The sequence below is a fragment of the Bos indicus genome, chromosome 3 (assembly GCF_029378745.1).
Source record: "Bos indicus isolate NIAB-ARS_2022 breed Sahiwal x Tharparkar chromosome 3, NIAB-ARS_B.indTharparkar_mat_pri_1.0, whole genome shotgun sequence".
Taxonomy (NCBI): Eukaryota; Metazoa; Chordata; class Mammalia; order Artiodactyla; family Bovidae; genus Bos; species Bos indicus.
The window spans coordinates 83,831,351-83,849,772 of NC_091762.1; the positions used below are offsets into that span (position 1 = coordinate 83,831,351).

An 18,422-nucleotide genomic window follows, 5' to 3' on the forward strand; every position below is an offset into this window, starting at 1 on the left:
GGAACCTGATTAAATTTAAAAGCTTGTGCACAGCAAAGGAAACTATAAGCAAGGTGAAAAGACAACCCTCAGAATGGGAGAAAATAATAGAAAATGAAACAACTGACAAAGGCTTAATTTCCAAAATATACAAGCAGCTCATACAACTCAATACCAGAAAAACAAATAATCCAATCAAAAAGTGGGAAAAATACCTAAACAGACATTTCTCCAAAGAAGACATACAGATGGCCAACAAACATGAAAAGATGCTCAACATCTCTCATTATTAGAGAAATGAAAATCAAAACTACAATGAGATAGCACCTCACACTGGTCAGAATGGCCCTCATCAAAACGTCTACAAACAATAAATGCTGGAAAGGATGTGGAGAAAAGGGAAATTTGCACTGTTGGTGGGAATGTAAATTGATACAGCCACTATGGAAGTCGGTATGGAGATTCACTAGGAATAAAACCAATCCCACTCCTAGGCATATACCCTATGGAAACCAAAATTGAAAGAGACACGTATCTCATTGTTCACTGCAGCACTATTTACAATAGCTAGAACATGGAAGCAACCTAGATGTCCACTGACAGATGAATGGATAAAGAAGTTGTGGTACATATACACAATGGAATATTACTCAGCCATATAAAGGAACACATTTGAGTCAGTTCTAATGAGGTGGATGAAACTAGAACCTATTATACAGAGTGAAGTGAGTCAGAAAGAGAAAGATAAATACCGTATTCTAACACATATATAAGGAATATAGAAAAATGGTACTGAAGAATTTATTTACGGGTCACAGTGGAGAAATAGAGAACAGACTTATGGACATGGGGAGAGGGGAGGAGAGCGTGAGATGTATGGAAAGAGTAACATGGAAACTTACATTACCATATGTAAAATAGATAGCCAATGGGAATTTGCTGTATGGCTCAGGAAACTCAAACAGGGGCTCTCTATCAACCTAGAGCGGTGGAATGGGGAGAGAAATGGGAGGGAGTTTCAAAAGGGAGGGGTTATATGTATACCTATGGCTGATTCATGTTGAGGTTTGACGGGAAACAGCAAAATTCTGTAAAGCAATTATCCTTCAATAAAAAATAAACTTTTTAAAAACTTGAGTAAAAAAAAAAAAAAAAAGAAAAGAAACTGGCCCAATATAGAGCCACATATGCTAAGCCCTCCAAGGACTTAACACCTAACTACAGTTTCAGCTGCTCCTTGGAGTGGAATTTTAAACCAATCAGTCTGGAATTTCCTCATCAAGACCAATCAGAGAATCTACTTAATAAGTCCTACCAGAAATAATCCACTCTTTTGACTTCCTTGTCCTACCCTCCTTCCTATAAAACCCTTACATTTTTGTATAGAACCTTGGAGTACCATTCTATTTGATAAATGGGATGCATCCCAGTTATCATGAATAATAATAATTCATGAATAATGATATAATAATTCATGAATAATAATATTCATACATCATTTAATAAAGACAAACAGACCTTCAAATTTACTCAGTTTAATTTTGTTTAATAATCTCCTTCCCCACTTTATGTTTTCTTACTACCATTACTATCTAATTAACTATATATATTTTGCCTTGTCTTGTCTTGAAAGTGTGAAAGTTGCTCAGTCGGGTCCAGCTCTTTGTGACCCTACAGACTATACAATCCATGGAATTCTCCAGGCCAGAATACTGAGTGGGTAGCCTTTCCCTTCTCCAGGGTATCTTCCCAACCCAGGGGTCGAACCCAGGTCTCCTGCATTGCATGCAGATTCCTTACCAGCTGAGTCACAAGAGAAGCCCTGTCTTGCCTTATCACTTCATATTAGAAGGTGAGGACATGAAATTTGTCTGTTTTATTCACCACCATATCCCCCTTATGTAGAACATGTTTAATATTTGATGAATGAAAGAATATCTCTTGATTTCCTATGATTTGCATTTGTTGTTGTTGTTGTTCAGTTGCTCTGTCATGTCTGACTCTTTGCAACTCCATGGACTGCAGCATGCCAGGCTTCCCAGTCCTTCACCATCTCCTGGAGCTTGCTCAAGCTCATGTCCATTGAGTCGGTGATGCCATCCAATCATCTCGTCCTCTGTTGTCCCCTTCTCCTGCCTTCAATCTTTCCCAGCATCAGGGTCTTTTTCAATGAGTCAGCTCTTCGAATCAGGTGGCCAAAGTATTGGAGCTTCAGCTTCAGCATCAGTGCTTCCAATGAACATTCAGGATTGATTTCCTTTAGGATTGACTGGTTTGATCTCCTTGCAGTCCAAGGGACTCTGAAGAGTCTTCTCCAACACCACAGTTTAAAAGCATCCATTCTTCAGCCCTCAGCTTTCTTTACCAGCTCTCACATCCCATACATGACTGGAAAAACCATAGCTTTACCTAGATGTACCTGTGTCAGCAAAGTTATGTCTCTGCTTTTTAATATGCTGCCTAGGTTTGTCATAGCTTTTCTTCCAAGAAGCAAGTGTCTTTTAATTTCATGGCTGCAGTCACTATCTGCAGTGACTTGGAACCCAAAAAATAAAGTCTATTATTGTTTCCATTGTTTCCCCATCTATTTGCCATGAAGTGATGGGACCAGATGCCATAATCTTAGTTTTTTGAATGTTGAGTTTTAAGTCAGGTTTTTCACTCTCCTCTTTCACCTTCATCAAGAGGTTCTCAAGTTCTTCCTCACTGATTTGCATTTCAATGGTCCCAAACAAAAGTATGGCACAAACGAAGAGTGGTGCAGTGGTAAAGAATCTGCCTGCCAAAGAGAGAGATGCAGATTTGATCCTTGGGTCAGAAAGACCCCCCAGGATAGGAGATGACAACCCACTCCAGTATTCTTGCCTGGGAAATCACGTAGAGAGAAGAGCCTGGCAGGCTACAGTCCTGAGTCAAAAAGAGTCAGACATGACTGAGGGACTGAGCATGCACACAAACAAAAGTATAGAATTGACATGTAAATAATCAGTTATATTTCTATTCTGCAAAAATATTGCAAAGAATTAAGAAGAAATACGGCATACCTCTGACAGAATGAAGATCTGAAGTTGTTTTTGCTACTTAAATGGTACTATGCTTAAGTTTCAGTTTTTTCACCTGTTACACAGGATTCATAAAAAACCTGCCTTGTCTGCTTATTCTGGAGTTGTCTTCTACCTCAACTAGTTATCCAAACTTCTTTCTCAAGGGCTCCTGGGCTACCCTTGCTTCTGATGAACTGTCCTTCTAGATGATATTAGCACACAAGGACAGAGTGAGTTCCTTAGACAGCAAAGAGATCAAACCAGTTAATCCTAAAGGAGAACAACCTTGGATATTCCTTGAAAGGACTGATGCTGAAGCTGAAGCTCCAATACTTTGGCCACCTGATCTGAAGAGCCAACTCACTGGAAAAGACACTAACGCTGGGAAAGACTGAGGGCAAGAGGAAAAGGGGTGACAGGGGATGAGATGGTGGGAGGGCATCATCGACTCAATGGACGTGAGTTTGAGCAAACTCCAGGAGATAGTGAAGGACAAGGAAGCCAGCGTGCTGCAGTCCATGGGGTCACAAAGAGCCAGACAGGACTGAGAGACTGAGCAACAGTGGGTGAAAGGACTTGACTTGGCAGCAGTGCAAGAGCTTGATTTGATTGCAGTTTCAGGGTAAGCCAACAGAGGGCATGACTACCAAAATACGAATAAGTAAGCTTCGTTGCATCTGCTAATAGAGTACTTAGAAGGGAAAGCCACAGGCTGGCCCTGGCTGGATCAGAACACATTTTGGGTGAAGCATCCTATTCTGGGGGAAAACACTGTTTTGCATAAGTTATAAGGCCTTCTGGAAATACGATCATATAAAGAATGAATGAATTGGGGGGATATTTAGGATAAACAACAAAAAGGAAAATGACAAACTGTCCTCTATACTTCCCACCAGTTTTTTTTCCTCTCCTCCCCAGCAAGTGTAGTGGAGGAACTGTCTTTGCATGTGACTTAAGTAATCCTACCTACTCTCAGCCTACATCATTTTCAAAAGCCCACTCCCTTCCAGTTGCCATCCCCAGGGTCTGACCCTGACTTCATGACACCGTCTCTGGCTTTCCTCCTGCTGCTGGGCCACTCTTGTGTCTCTGCTATTCTACATACCCCTCATGGCTCAGGCCTGGCCGTTTCCGCCTTGTACACTCAGGATCTAGGGTACAGCATCCACATTCCCACAGCTTTCAATTCCAATGATGTGCTGACAATTCCCAGCTTAGTTTGTTATATCCAATTGCCAACTCAATATCTGCATTTTAATACCTCAAAGCCTTATTAAAATTAATACAACCAAATCCAAATTCTTGATCCAACAACCAAATCCCTTCAATTCATTTTCCTTTTAGTTTTCCTCTTCTGAGTACATAGCACCTCCAGCTGCCTAATTAGAAACTCACTAGGTATAATCTCGGAGAAGGCAATGGCACCCCACTCCAGTACTCTTGTCTGGAAAATCCCATGGACAGAGGAGCCTGGTAGGCTGCAGTCCATGGGGTCGCTGTGAGTCGGGCACGACTGAGCAACTTCCCTTTCACTTTTCACTTTCATGCATTGGAGAAGGAAATGGCAACCCACTCCAGTGTTCTTGCCTGGAGAATCCCAGGGACAGGGGAGCCTGGTGGGCTGCCATCTATAGGGTCGCACAGAGTTGGACACGACTGAAGCAACTGAGCAGCAGCAGCAGCAGGTATAATCTTGAAAATACCCGATTGCTGGCTGGTGATTGCCCATCTGGAAAGGTGCTAAGGTGCTAGGATGCTAACCATACTGATGCTTATTCTGAATAGTCTACCACCAAATCCTCTGGACTCTGCCTCCAAAATACTTCTCAAGTCTGCTTTCTTTTCATCTCCCTAGTGACCATCCTAATTCAATCCACCATCATTGGTTGCCTTTTACCTGGAATCCCCACTTACTCTCTTCTACACAAGAGCCAGTTATTGTTTGAAATATAAAATGGATAATGACCCTCCCCTGCTTAAATCCTTTCAGTGGTCTCTCTTTGTACCTGGAATAACATTAAGACTCCCTAATTATATAAGTGTCCTTTCCAGAATTACTCCTCTAATCCCATCTATATCATCCCCTCCTCCCCACATTCCAGTTCTTTCTGCCTGGAGTCCCTCCGCCCCGCCCAACCTGGTTTGGCCCCTGAAGCCAAACCAGTTGGCCTGGCATCAGCTTAAATGTCACTTCCATTATACCAACCTTCTTTGATTACCTATGTTTAATTTTTCCTGTTTTCCTCTCTGTAGCACTCTGAATATTCCTCACAAATTGTCATGATATTAATACATATTTGTATGATTGTTAACAGTCTTTCCAGCCAGTCCATCCTAAAGGAAATCAGTCTTGAATATTCATTGGAAGGACTGATGCTGAAACTGAAACTGCAATACTTTGGCTACCTGATCCAAAGAACTGACTCATTGGAAAAGACCCTGATGCTGGGAAAGATTGAAGGCAGGAGGAGAAGGGGACAACAGAGGATGAGATGGTTGGATGGCATCACCGACTCAATGGTGATGTTTGAGTAAACTCTGGGAGTTGGTGATGGACAGGGAGGCCTGTCGTGCTGTGATTCATGGGTCGCGAAGAGTCGGATACAAATGAGCAACTGAACTGAACTGAAAACCTTCTTAAGGAATACAGCAGATGGGGTTCAATTTTCTGAATTTCCACAGAACACAGTGAAATTGGTTTGGGGTCTTTTTAAGAAGAAAAAATTCTAGCAACTAAGGCAGTTACAGAAAGGAAAGGCTCAGCTGGTTAGGACATGAGCCCCCGCAAAGCAAGCACTCAAGTAGAGACTCAAACTCTATGGATTTAGGATATGGTGAAGGGGATTCCTATGTTGTAGTTGTTGTTTAGTTGCTAAGTCATGTCTGATTCTTTTGTGACCCCGTGGATGGTAGCCCGCCAGGCTCCTCTGTCCATGGGATTCTCCAGGCAAGCATACTGTAGTGGGTTGCCATGCTCTCCTCCAGGGCATCTTTAGGACCCAGGGATCGAACCTGCGTCTCTTATGTCTCCTGCGTTGGCAAGTGGGTTCTTTACCACTAGTGTCACCTGGAAGCCCATGTGGTGTCAGGCAAATCACCTGGTGAAAGGGTACAGACCTGGTCTTAGACCCTCACACCAGGAGATATGCCTCATTCTGCATATAATGAAGTAGGGTCTACACACGGAGCCAGGAAGAGTGAAGTGCAGAGAGTCAAACAAGCAGCTGGAAGCAGAGCTGAACTTCACAGTGGGTGCTCAGCAACAGGAGGGAAAGATACACCCTTCCCCCCCAGTACTACATGGAGAGGGTTTGGGATGTAGGAAATACACACTCCATGGATGTTCTAGGAAGAAAGCTTTTGAACTTTAATAAACTTTCAGGAGCCCTTATAAACTGTGAAACCGAAGTCATAGTTCTATTTGGGTAAAAGTTAAATATTTTATCTAGCTAGAAAATACAAAAACATTTGGCAGCACCATCTTACAGGGTGGTAAGGCCTCTCCTTGATCCCTACCCTGAAATAAAAGGGCCTCTCAACAACTGATAATATTAAATCCTAGGAGCAACTTAGGATCCCCCAGCTCCTGCCTATTTTTCAGAAGTGGAATACAAGGGGCTGGATAGGAAATAGGAAGGATTTTCACTGATAGTTTGGTCTTTTGCAGAGAAACAAACAGATAAACCCATCATCCCCAGAATGACTTGATAGCCCCAAGGCATCTATATCAACAATCTTGGTCTTAAGAGTTGATTGGTCTCCCAGACTTGAAGAAGGAGATAATCTGATCTTGGAAAGGTATGCTCAGCTAGATACAAGTTTGAGGAGACAAAGACGTCTTGGTTCAGCCCTGCTGTCTGAAGTGCTCTTCGCCCAGCAAGACCAGGGACCAGGCATGGAGGTAAGACTGGAAGACGGCTTAATTTGTGTGTTTAACTTGTGAGGAAGGGGGAGGCAAACAGGCTAACAGGAATTTTGGTCTTTTTTTGGTTGTTGTTTAAAGTAAATCTTGAACTACTGGGCGTGAACTTCCATGGTAGATTCCGAGGACAGCAAATGTGTTCCTCACCCTGCAGCAAGCAGGCTTGCCGCTGCTGTCACCTGGTGTCCGAGGCAGACATGGACATTCTAAGTGGAGAGGGGGTGGGGGATGGACAGGGATTCTGGGGTAAGGCAGAGAGGCTTCTGGGTCCTGAGGTGATGAGGTCTAAGGTCTGTGCAACCTGAAAGAGCCGTGGTGCCTGGAGTCCTTGGACCTGGCGAGGGCGAGCTCCAACTTGTAGGACCCACAACCTATGGTCTGGCCCTTTTACATCACTCAGCTCAGCAACCCTTCCCCTCATCCCTCAGGCCCCCAGGGGCCCTGAGGAGGCAGATGTGCTCTTTGCTCCCACTTACCCTTCACAGTCATTAGTGAAGTGAAGTCACTCAGTCGTGCCCGAATTTTACCGACCCCATGGACTGCAGCCTACCAGGCTCCTCTGTCCATGGGATTTTCCAGGCAAGAATACTGGAGTGGGTTGCCATTTCCTTCTCACAGTCATTAACCTGGTTCAAAACCTGCAAGTCCTCTAAGTCTCTGTTCTTCCCCATTGTTGCACATGGTGCTGTGATAAACATCCCAAGAGAGGCTCTTTAAGATGGAGAACTAGATATGGAACTGCTGGGTGATGGGGATACATGTATTAAATTAATAGTGTCCTAAGCTGCTCTGTGGGTTCACCAGCTTAGACTTACCAGATGCTTAATGAAAGTACTTTGTTTTCTTGTATCTCCGCAACGGTGTTAGGGTCAAACATTCAGTAAATGTCTACCTGAGCAGAGGGAGACCACTGACCCAAAGCAGGAGGAGGAGGAGGTCTCTTCCCCTGAGGAGAGGGAGACCACGGACTTGAAAGAAGAAAAGGAAGCTTCCCTACCTCGGGAGGGGCAGAATATTGATTTGGAGGAAGAGGAAGAGGAAATCACTTCACCTGAGGAGGGGGAGACTTGCGAAAGGAAAGAAGAGAAGGAGGTAGTCACTCCACTCGAGGGCAAGATGTGTGAAATGAAGGATGGGGAAGAGGCCTTATCCTTTCAACTTATGGAACAAAGAGAGACCCGTGAATCCCTGGAAGAGGAAGAACCAATAAGCGTGTTCCCCCCTCCAAATGAATTCTCCCCTCACTCCGTGTTTCCCCCTCCAACTGCTCCAACCCCTCATTCCGTGTTTCCCCCTCCAACTGCCCCAACTCCTCACTCCATGTTTCCCCCTCCAAATGAATTTCCCCCTCCCAGAGCATTTCTCCTTCAATATTTATCTCCTTAGATTTTTGTCTCCTTAAACCTTGACCTTAGGAAGGTATCTGTTCTGATATGCTCTCTTCGTGCCTTATTTAGGTCCTTGTGACATTTAATCTTTTTGTTAAAAACAAAACTTCAATCGGAATTGTATGTTCTATATCAGAGCCATGTATGTTGGTACATTTTCTAACTGAATAATAAAACACAAGTCTTTATTGCATAGACCCTAGGATAAGTACCTTTGCTCAAAAACAGGTTTGGGGTGGATTATGTTTTGAAGAATTGAGAAGTGAAAATATTTTCCAGCTAAGTATTTACATTGCATCAAATGTACATCCAGGACATTACAATGCATAAAAGCTTGAGCTTCTTGCCTAGAACTTTCCTGACTTGCTGGTCTTGTAAAGGAATGAGATTAGCCTTATATCTGTTAGGACCCAAATCTTACAATGAGCTTCCCTGGTGGCTCAGTGGCAAAGGATCCTCCTGCAATGCAGGAGACACAGGTTTGATCCCTAGGTTGGGAAGATTCCCTCGAGTAGGAAAGGGCAACCCACTTCAGTATTCTTGCTTGGGAAATCCCATGGATAGAGGAGCCTGGTAGACTGTAGTCCATGGGGTCACAAAAGAGTTAGGCACAGCTTAGCAATTAAACAACAACAACAACAAAATCTTGTACAAACTCCACACTCATGCCCAACTTGCATCCTAGATCCACAGTACAAATACACTAGAGACAGAGAGAAAGACTGTCAGGTTAAGGTGACCCCTGAGAAAGTTGGCATCTTAAGATGAGGGCACATTACAGAACAATCAAAATGAGCTTGCTTTGTCCCATGCCTGGCATTTGGTGTAACTTAATGGAGTAGAAAGCCCATCTGATTAAAGCTTTTATTTAGAATCTAGTGACACTGATTCTAGTAACATCAGAATACACTGATTTTAATGTATTTGTTTTAAAAACATGGTCTGAAGTGTGAAATGTTTTAAGTTTGGAATGGAGTGAAAGTGAAGTTGCTCAATCGTGTCCAACTCTTTGCAACCTCATGGACTATAAGCCTGCCAGCCTCCTCTGTCCATGGGATTTTCCAGGCAAGAGTACTGGAGTGGGTTGCCATTTCCTTCTCCAGGGGATCTTCCCAACCCAGGGATCAAACCTGGGTCTCCTGCATTGCAGCAGACGCTTTACCCTCTGAGCCACCAGGGAACACAAAAATGAAGTAAAAAGAAGCAAAGTGACTTGGCCACATCACCATCTGATGGCACACATCTCAAATGCCACCTAGAAAACCACCACACTTCCAGGATTTTAAGAGGAATTTTAGCCTCCTCTGACTTCAAGACAATGTTATTATAATGAGAGTAATAAAGTGTGTGTTATGTTGCTTCTGTCATGTCAGACTCTTTGTGATTCCATGGACTGTAGCCCACCAGGCTCCTTTGTCCATGAGATTCTCCAGGCAAGAATACTGGAGCGCCATTCCTCCTCCAGGGGATCTTCCCAGCCCAGGGATCAAACCCACATCTCGTATGTCTCCTGCACTGGCAGGTGAGTTCTTTACCACTAGGGCCACCTGGGAAGCAATGACAGACAGACAGCAATAAAGAATCACTTATTTAACGCTTCCCTGGTAGCTCAGTAAAGAATCTGCCTGCCAATGCAGAAGACCCCAGTACAATCCCTGGTTTGGGAAGATCCACTGGAGGAGGAAAAGGCAACCCATTCCAGTATTCTTGTCTGAGGAATACCATGGACAGAAGAGCCAGGAGGGCTACAGTCCATGGGGTCGCCAAGAGTCAGACATGACTGAGAGACTAACACTTTCACTTTCCACTTTATTGAATGCTTAACGCTTATAATCCACTATTTTTATTAAATGCTACACCTCATTTAATTCTCACAGAAACCTTGGACGAAAGGAGAAATGATCCAGTTTCCTAGAGGAAGCTGAAGAAGTATTTTTGAAGTATTCAAAAATACTCAACTTTCTGACACTAAAACCTACATGTCCTACAGAACTTACCTGAGGTCATCACTTCAACTTTTCAAACCGGTAGCTCTTGGTCCATTTCCTGAAGTTTATCACCCCCTTTCTGGCACCACTTGGCTTTCTACCCATAAGGAACCCTCACAGATAGCTGGTCTTAACCCTGGCTACATAATAAATCATGTGGGAAGCTTTAAAATATTCCAATGTTCAAGCCACATCCCAGACCAAATTCCATGGGGTGAGACCCAGGAACTGATACTAGAGTCAGCAATTTGATTGGGCAATCAAGGTTAAGAACTACTCACATGTACCTTTATAAAGAGGGGATACTGGTAGGTTGAGATGGGTATTCCAGACATAGAGAAAAGAGCAGTGCAAATCTTTGCTCATCTCTAAAGCATGCACTACCCAGTGGGTTTCAGATTGCTCTCTGAACTAGAAGCATCAGCAACACCTGGCGGCTTGTTATAAAGGGAAATTGGTGGATCCACCCCAGTCCAACAGAATCAGAAGCTCTGGGAGTGGGACCCAGCAATGCATCTGTTTAACAAGCCCTCCAGATGATCCTGGAGCATGCTGAAGTTTGAGAAGTGCTTTTCTCAAATGTCAAAATCACTTCTTTATTCATTCATAGAAAATGATTATCCTCAAAGGAAAGCCATCAGACTCAAATGCTGTGAAACACTTCTTACCCTCTTTTTTAGAAATAACATTACCTCCATCTTTTTTCCTATGTCCTTTGCTCCCAACTAGTCCCTTGCATTCTACTGACTTGCCACCAACTTTGAAAGGGAGAAATCAATTATTTTAAAGATTGCCAGTGATTGATCTGACAGCTGCCTTCCCACAGTTTTATTTACTTTTGTCTCATTGTAAGTGCCGTGTTCTTAAAATTCTTTTCTCCTTTAGGGTCTAGGACCTGTATTCTTAACTCCTGGAATTTTCTAGGATATTTCCTTTTGTGTGCACATGATATAAAATTAAGTAATATAGTACATGATAAAAAATTCAACACTCTTATTCCCTAGAGACATACTGAATATTTCTCTTTTCAATTCTAGAGATATAAGCTAAATAATATACTTTATAAGACTACTTTGAACTTTATCATCTTGATCACATCTATAGACTACTCAGTCACATCTATAGACTACTTATTCCAACAGATGAAAATTTAGCTTGCCAAAATCTTACACTTACCTTTTATATTTTTAAGTTCTACTTGTTTCCTGTGTTTCTTTATATGTGTTAAATACTTAAATCTTTGTAGTTTTAACAATTTCCAACAATCTTATTTCAACTTCAAAGATTTAACTCTCATATTTTCCTATGAACACATCTCAAACTGTCATGCTATTAATGTTTCATGCGTCATGATGTTTCATTCTGTTGGTTTTATTATGACTTACGTAAATGTTATTCATATTGAGCCGACTACTGTTGTATGTTTACATTTCTCTCCCCCTTTCTTTGGTACAAGTTTATTGTCCTCAAGGTTAATAATAAATCTCATTTTGTTTAATTTTTTATATATTATAATAATTCAGCCCCAAACTTTCCACCTGACCTTAAACCTCCAATGCAGTTAAATATACAAGGTAATCCATCTGTCCCTCTTTTTTCCCTCTTTAATTCAGAGGAATCTCTCTTAGAGTCTTCTGGTCTCCCTGCTTCAATTTGGATAAATTGTTCTCTCTGCCTGCTGCATAGCTGTCCTAGGACTTCCCTGTTCCTCAGCTTTGGATCCCCTGGCTTCCCTCTCTCTTACTTTCTTCTTTTGTTGGAGTATATCCTAATTTTCTCAGGGAGCAGAAGAGAGTCAGAAGTAGGGGGATTAATAAGCGTGTGTCTGGGAGGTCCTTGAGGGCATCTTCCAAAACACACACAAACAAAAACTGATGTAAAAGGGCCCAACTGCTGGTTAGGAGAGACATGCCATGCTCAAGATAATATAGAGAAAACAGTGACTTCTCTCGGGACCCCTAGACTGAAAATGAAACAGAAAAAATAAGACACAGGATTAATTCAGGAGATCCAGCGTCCAACATCGAGGAACTGAAAAAAGAGAAAGAGAGAAAAAACAAGAAATGAAGTAAATTTAACTTAAGGTCCATTAATAAGTGAACAAGTTAAATAAAAGAAGAAAAATACCTGTACACTACATTCTAAAGCTTTCAAAGAGAAAAGCATAAGCTATTGGGTTGGCCAAGAAATTCCTTCTCCTGCTATCCATAGTTGTTACTGATTCCAAGTCTTATTCTCTGTGTTTGTCTCTACTGTTTCATTTATTCAGCCAATACCTATGAAGTATGTGTCAGGCAGTGGGAATGTCAACCCCAAGAAGTTGTGGATGGCCATGTTTATCCCATTTCCAGCACTGAAGTCTTCCCAAGCTTTGGTAGCACACTTCCTCTGTCTGCTGGATATCTCTACCTTGGGTGCCTCCAAACACAACGTTCTCTTCTCTCCCAACATACCCTTCCTGTATTTCCTAGTTTAGTTACTGCTGCCTTAATCCACATTCTATACGCTAAAAGGTCTGGATCCAGAGAAAGCCCCACAGGCTCCTGTAGTGACAAAAATCCCTGATACACTCATTTTATCCTCTGTGTTCTCAAAGAAAGAGGTAAAAACAAAAATTTGTATAAGAGTCTGGGTTATCTGGCTTTGTCCAAAAAAGGTTGGATGGTAATTCATAGACAAAAGTGCTAAACCAGGCAAACTTTCAAAACCAGGCAAATCCAGGCAAACTCTACCTCCAAATATAGTTGAGAATATTTAAAATGATCCCTACATCCAAATCAATTCCCACTGACCAATTTTCATTTGACAATAAGATACCATCAGACTTCAAGGGCAGGAATAGCTGCTTCTTTACTATACCTAGCACTAGCAATTTAAACTACAGGAAGAAGCTTCCAGAAGTGTTGGTGGTCTCCTCCACTCTCTTCCCCTTCTCCACCCCGAGGTCTGCTGACCCAGATCTAATCTTCCCTGTGCCATCAGCAGTTGCTGATCGCTTTGCATGTGCACCAACAAGAAGTATTTTCCACAACATCAGACACAATTATCTGACCTTCCTACTGCTCTGCCACTGGGCTGGCTCACCTGATCATGAAAATAATCACCTACTGACAAGTCAGCTGTGATAATGTATTGCTGGTACCACTCCATGCACAGTGTTTCAATTAAAGTGAATACAACTATGCAACTGAAAGGCGTCCGACACAAGATGTAAGAATTTCCCGAGTTCTGTCTCTAAAGCTTTTAGCAGCACGTATGCCCCATACCCACACACATACACATACAGAGTTGAGTAGATCACAACCGTCAAAATCCCAAAGGATTCTATTACGTTTTTAACAGCACCTGTTAGACAAATAACACCACCATCTAATGTAATTAATGCAAGAGAACGCTTTGAAACCAAAAGTCATTTTCTTAAAATGCAGAAATAGGAAAAATAAGGAATCCCTTCAGAAGTATGTTAATAGTGGCAATTTGGCTGAATGGAGCATTAACTTCTGCACAGGGAGACCGTGCGCTCATCTCCACTTAAGGAACTTTACATGGTGAATGTCATACTTTCACATTGTGCCTTCCCGTTTCTTTGTGCAGAAGATGGAGCTGAATAAATTACGCTGGAAAATAACAACGTCAATAATACTAGATTCCACTAAGGGAAACACTTTCCCCACTCCCTCCCCCCACCCCAACCCCCTCCTGTACATAGTTATCCTTTGAAACAACTTTCTGGTAAAATCCTGTATAACTAATGGGCCACAGCTCTGTGATTGAAGAGTTGCACTTGCATGGCCTCTAGGGGTCAGCATAACTCGAAGGAAAGGCAAGAGCTGGAAACAAGAAAAAGCCAGGATTTGCAGGCTCTGAGGAAGACTGAGGGGTGGAAGGCGAAATGACAGGTAACCCCTGAGGATGAGGACATGAGGAAGCCGTCTCTGGGACTCTACCCCCAGTCCACTCAGTTTCCATTTGTGTTCAACAGAAACTTGGGGACCCAGATCATTGAATAATACGTTGCCTATCACATAAACTCCCTGGAAACCCCTGGCAGTCTTTTACAACTCCCTTCCATGTGTTGAAAGCCACCGACTTTGGTTAAATTTTGGCACTTTTGACTTAGACCTCTGAGATGGTGAGACTTAAGCACCATAAATTGTTCCTCCCCAAAGTAATGGTTTTTCAATTCGAACTTATTAAAGACTAGAATGATTAGAGGGGCTGGCTAGCCCTTTCTCTGAGATACTAAATGGTGAGTTTTATTCTTTTTACCTATAGACCATTTAATATTACCCCTGCAGAAGGATGGTGTTTATAATCATAGATTCTGGGGGGAGCTCGGTAATGAAACTGGCTGCCAGTCGCTGCTCTAGCTCAGTGCATGACATCAATCTCAGAGATACTCGGAGTGCTGAAAGAGAAGGAGGGGTGACTAAGAGCACACCTTGTTTCTACTTCCTGGTATATTTCCCTGTGCCTCTGGAGAATACTCTTGGGGACCACAGCTGAAATATGATTGTCTGCCTTAGTTGATGACTACTATGTAGTATTTAGCAGTGCTGGCAATCATTTATGCTACAGGAAAAAAGCACTGTTACTTTTCCTGTCCTTTAAAGGACTGGAAGAAAACAGCGCTTGGACAGTTCAGATGCAGTTTTGGGATATAAGAAAAGAAATCATTTCCTATTCCATGCAAACTCTGATTTACAAAAGAACACCAGAAGCTAAAAGCCTTGTTGATTTATCATGTGAAGCAAAGAGTAATTTTTCTCCCCTTGTTATGCTTTCATATAATCATGCTCACTGCCTGTATGGGTGGCATTAAAGAATTTCTGAATAAAAATAATAATTTCTTGCTTTCAACCTTCATAATTCACATCAGCAAGCACCCTGCTGGGTGGTGATGCCTCCTGCCAGTGGCGCTCAATCGTTTTTGCTCGCCACTTATCTGCCTCTCCCAGCTGCGCGTTCCATTGATCGCAATACCTGCAGGATAATGCGCCCGTAGGCGTTCTTCAGCAGATTAACCACGTCTGCGTGAGACAGCCCATCCAAAGGTTGCCCATTAATGCTGACAATCCGATCTCCAACCTGGAAGTACAAAAGTGGGAGAAAAATCACTATCATTAAGAAAAATTAAATTTGAGAAGAATGCTTAAAATTCTTTGTAAGTCATATTTCCCATTTGTGGCTATTGTGAAGATTCTGTGTTTCTACTGTGTATGCATGCTCCAGAAGCATGAGGAATTTTTATGGCTTTCGCCCAAATACAGACCAATCAGAGAAACAAGAAGGGGGTCAGATTTGATTATTAAAAGGCCCGGCAGGCCACTTTTGTACCGGGGCAATGGTGGTGTTGCATACATCCATTTGCTACTAATAGTGGGATGCACAAATTACCTGTTCAATGAAGCTCTAATGAGGAAGCCAAATATTTTCTGCTTTATTTTTTTCCACCTAAATTAAGACTAAGGTGTGATGGGGGAAAAAAATCATAAGAACGTTGATGCTTTCGGTGGAAGGAAGATTCTAAGGTCAAATCTTTCTCAGGTGAAAATCAATTTCAGGTGGCACGTGGTGCTAAAAATGATATGGGAAGCTTTGCAAATGAGCTGCAATTTCATCTTTCACTGAGAAGCTTTGATATAAACTATATTTTTATATGCTTAGGGTCATAATGAATTTCAGGTACAAACTGTCGCCAATGCATTTTGCCCACAGTGTGGGTCTCTGATGGCTGCTGGAATTCCAGTTTAAACCACTGCCCACCACTGCCCCTGGCAACCACGTCCTGTCCCACCCCACCCCATCACATGGTGTGAGCACTTCCCCACCCGCTCTGTTTACTTTAAGCTTCTGTGTCCGTGCAGCCACACCACTGGCCTGAATCATGGCAATAAATATTGGGATATCTCCTAAGGGACTTCCTTTTCCTCCAGCAATGCTGATTCCGAGGGCATCACTGGGCTCCTAAAAAAGAGAAGAAAAACAATGCTTATATGTTTAACGAAGAGTCACAACCTGATGGTCCCCAGAGAGTTGCTGAACAAAATTCCTCTGTGACACAGGAGGTCAAGTGAGCATAGGAATTAACTTCAGTGCTTTTGAAGTCAGAAAGACCAGTGTTTCAGCTCTTCATTAACTGAAGTACTTAATTAGCTGGGACAGGGGGATGGGAGGTGGTGTCCTAGGAAGTTCCTTAACCTCTTAGAGCTTCCATCTCTTCATAAAGTGGGAAGAAAACCACCTACCTCACAGTGTTGATCTGAAGATTAAATGAGGTGATATAGTAGAGTCCTGGACCACAGAAAAAGCTCAGTAAAATGCAACAGTAGGAGTAAAAAATTTAAAAAAAAAGAAAGAAAGAAAAAAGCAAACCCTATGCTACCGCTGTTCAGTGGCCAATTTTGATGCAGACTTGGCAAGTGTGTCCTCATATGGTGTTTATGATTAAATTACCGCACATATCATGCTCTTCTGGGTGTGAACAAACACACTTGGCTCTGAAGGAGCTGCAGGACCGAGTTAGAACAAAGGATCTTCAAGGACGCCCACTGCAGTGACTACAGAGTTTGGAGAGAGAAGCAACACGTGGCTGAAAATGTTCCCTAAGATCATTAGGTGAGACTGTTTGGCTCATTCTGACTCTGCTAAAGAGACCCTGGCCTTTGTCCAGGTTTCTCTTACATGTATATCACAGGGTTAATATTTTAAAACTCACTAAAAGAACAAATGGTAAGTTCCAGTTTCAACATGGTGGCATACATACCCTCTGGCATCTCGCTCCTACTGATTAAAATGAAGACCTCTTGCCAAAACTTACAGAACAACTACCTGAGGCTTCTGAAAAGTAAAGAAACTCAAATTGTGGTGGAGAGCTAGAATTTGGAGAAACAATAGCAGAGGGTACATTTTCCACTTGTTTTCCGGACAGCTTTGACCTGAAGTCAAGGGGCTATAAAATTGGCTGTTGTTGTATTCAGTTACTCAGTCGTGTCCAACTCTTTGCAGCCCCATGGACTGCAGTCTGCCAGGCTTATCTGTCCGTGGAATTTTCCAGACAAGAATACTGGAGTGGGTTGCCACTTCCTCCTCCAGGGGATCTTCCCGATCCCGGGATCGAACCCGAGTCTCCTGTGTCTCCTGCATTGGCAGGTGGGTTCTTTACCTCTAGTGCCACCTGGGAAGCCCCCATAAAGTTGGTGCAAATTGTTAAAACTTTGAGGTTAACTCATCTTTCTGGGCAGGGGAAAGAGGAAAAGGAGACCTGGTGGCTGGAGAATGAAGGAAGAAAACTAGAGTAGAAAGAGTCAGAGAGAGGGATCCCGGGAACCCACAGAATTCTGAAGCTCAACTCTAAGCCACACTCGTGAGGGACAGCCCCACACTCAGGAACTGAACTGAGATTTGAACCACCACTCATACCATAACTTGCAATATGAGCCTAACTGGGTGGATACTGCTAAAACATAAACAACATTCTTCAGGGTCTATATAGCATAACATTTAGCAGGGTCGGAAAAACCCCGTTACTTGACATGCAAAGAACCAGGGAAATGTGACAAATTTTCTTAAGTTCTTTCAAATATGTAGGACAGTTTAAAGCCAAGATGATACCATTGTCTGGCAGGGCTCTCAAATTATGCAGCCCATGTTAAGATATGATAACAAGGACATACATGTTAGGGGAGTGGTTTGGGAAAAAGGACCTACAGGGTTGCAAGGCTTCTGTAGTTTTACCTGATCACTTAAAAATATACATAGGTCAGTGTGCTTCAATTTTACCTCGGTAAAGTTGGAAAAAGGAAAAAGAACAGAATGACCAAAAAACCATACAAGAAAAAACTTCAACGCCCTGTTTTCCAAAGTTTGTGCCCAGCTTCTATATGCATCTGAATGCATCAATAGTAAAGCCCTACATGCAAATGGCAAGATGCGTTTCATTATAAAGTTTCTGCTCTGACTATATGTAGAAAAACAGGGTGGGTAGGAACTGGCCTTTTTATAAAAGCCTGTAAAAACAAGCAGCTGAAATGACTAAGAAAACAGAAAATGATATGCTATAAATCTTGGAATGAGAAATTTATGGAATAATTTGGTTATG

The 18,422-nt window shown here is 42.4% G+C and overlaps 1 protein-coding gene across 4 annotated transcripts in view; it reads right to left on the reverse strand.

Annotated features, from left to right (window-relative positions):
• PATJ (PATJ crumbs cell polarity complex component) overlaps positions 1 to 18,422 on the reverse strand; it is a 383,422-nt gene that overhangs the window by 20,612 nt on the left and 344,388 nt on the right. For all 4 annotated transcript variants that reach the window (XM_070786441.1, XM_070786442.1, XM_070786440.1 and 1 more), the window contains 2 exons: positions 16,166 to 16,288; positions 15,305 to 15,409 (listed from right to left, as the gene is read on the reverse strand). In XM_070786441.1, the coding sequence (XP_070642542.1) occupies positions 15,305 to 15,409; positions 16,166 to 16,288 (228 nt within the window). The remainder of the gene's footprint in view (positions 1 to 15,304; positions 15,410 to 16,165; positions 16,289 to 18,422) is intronic.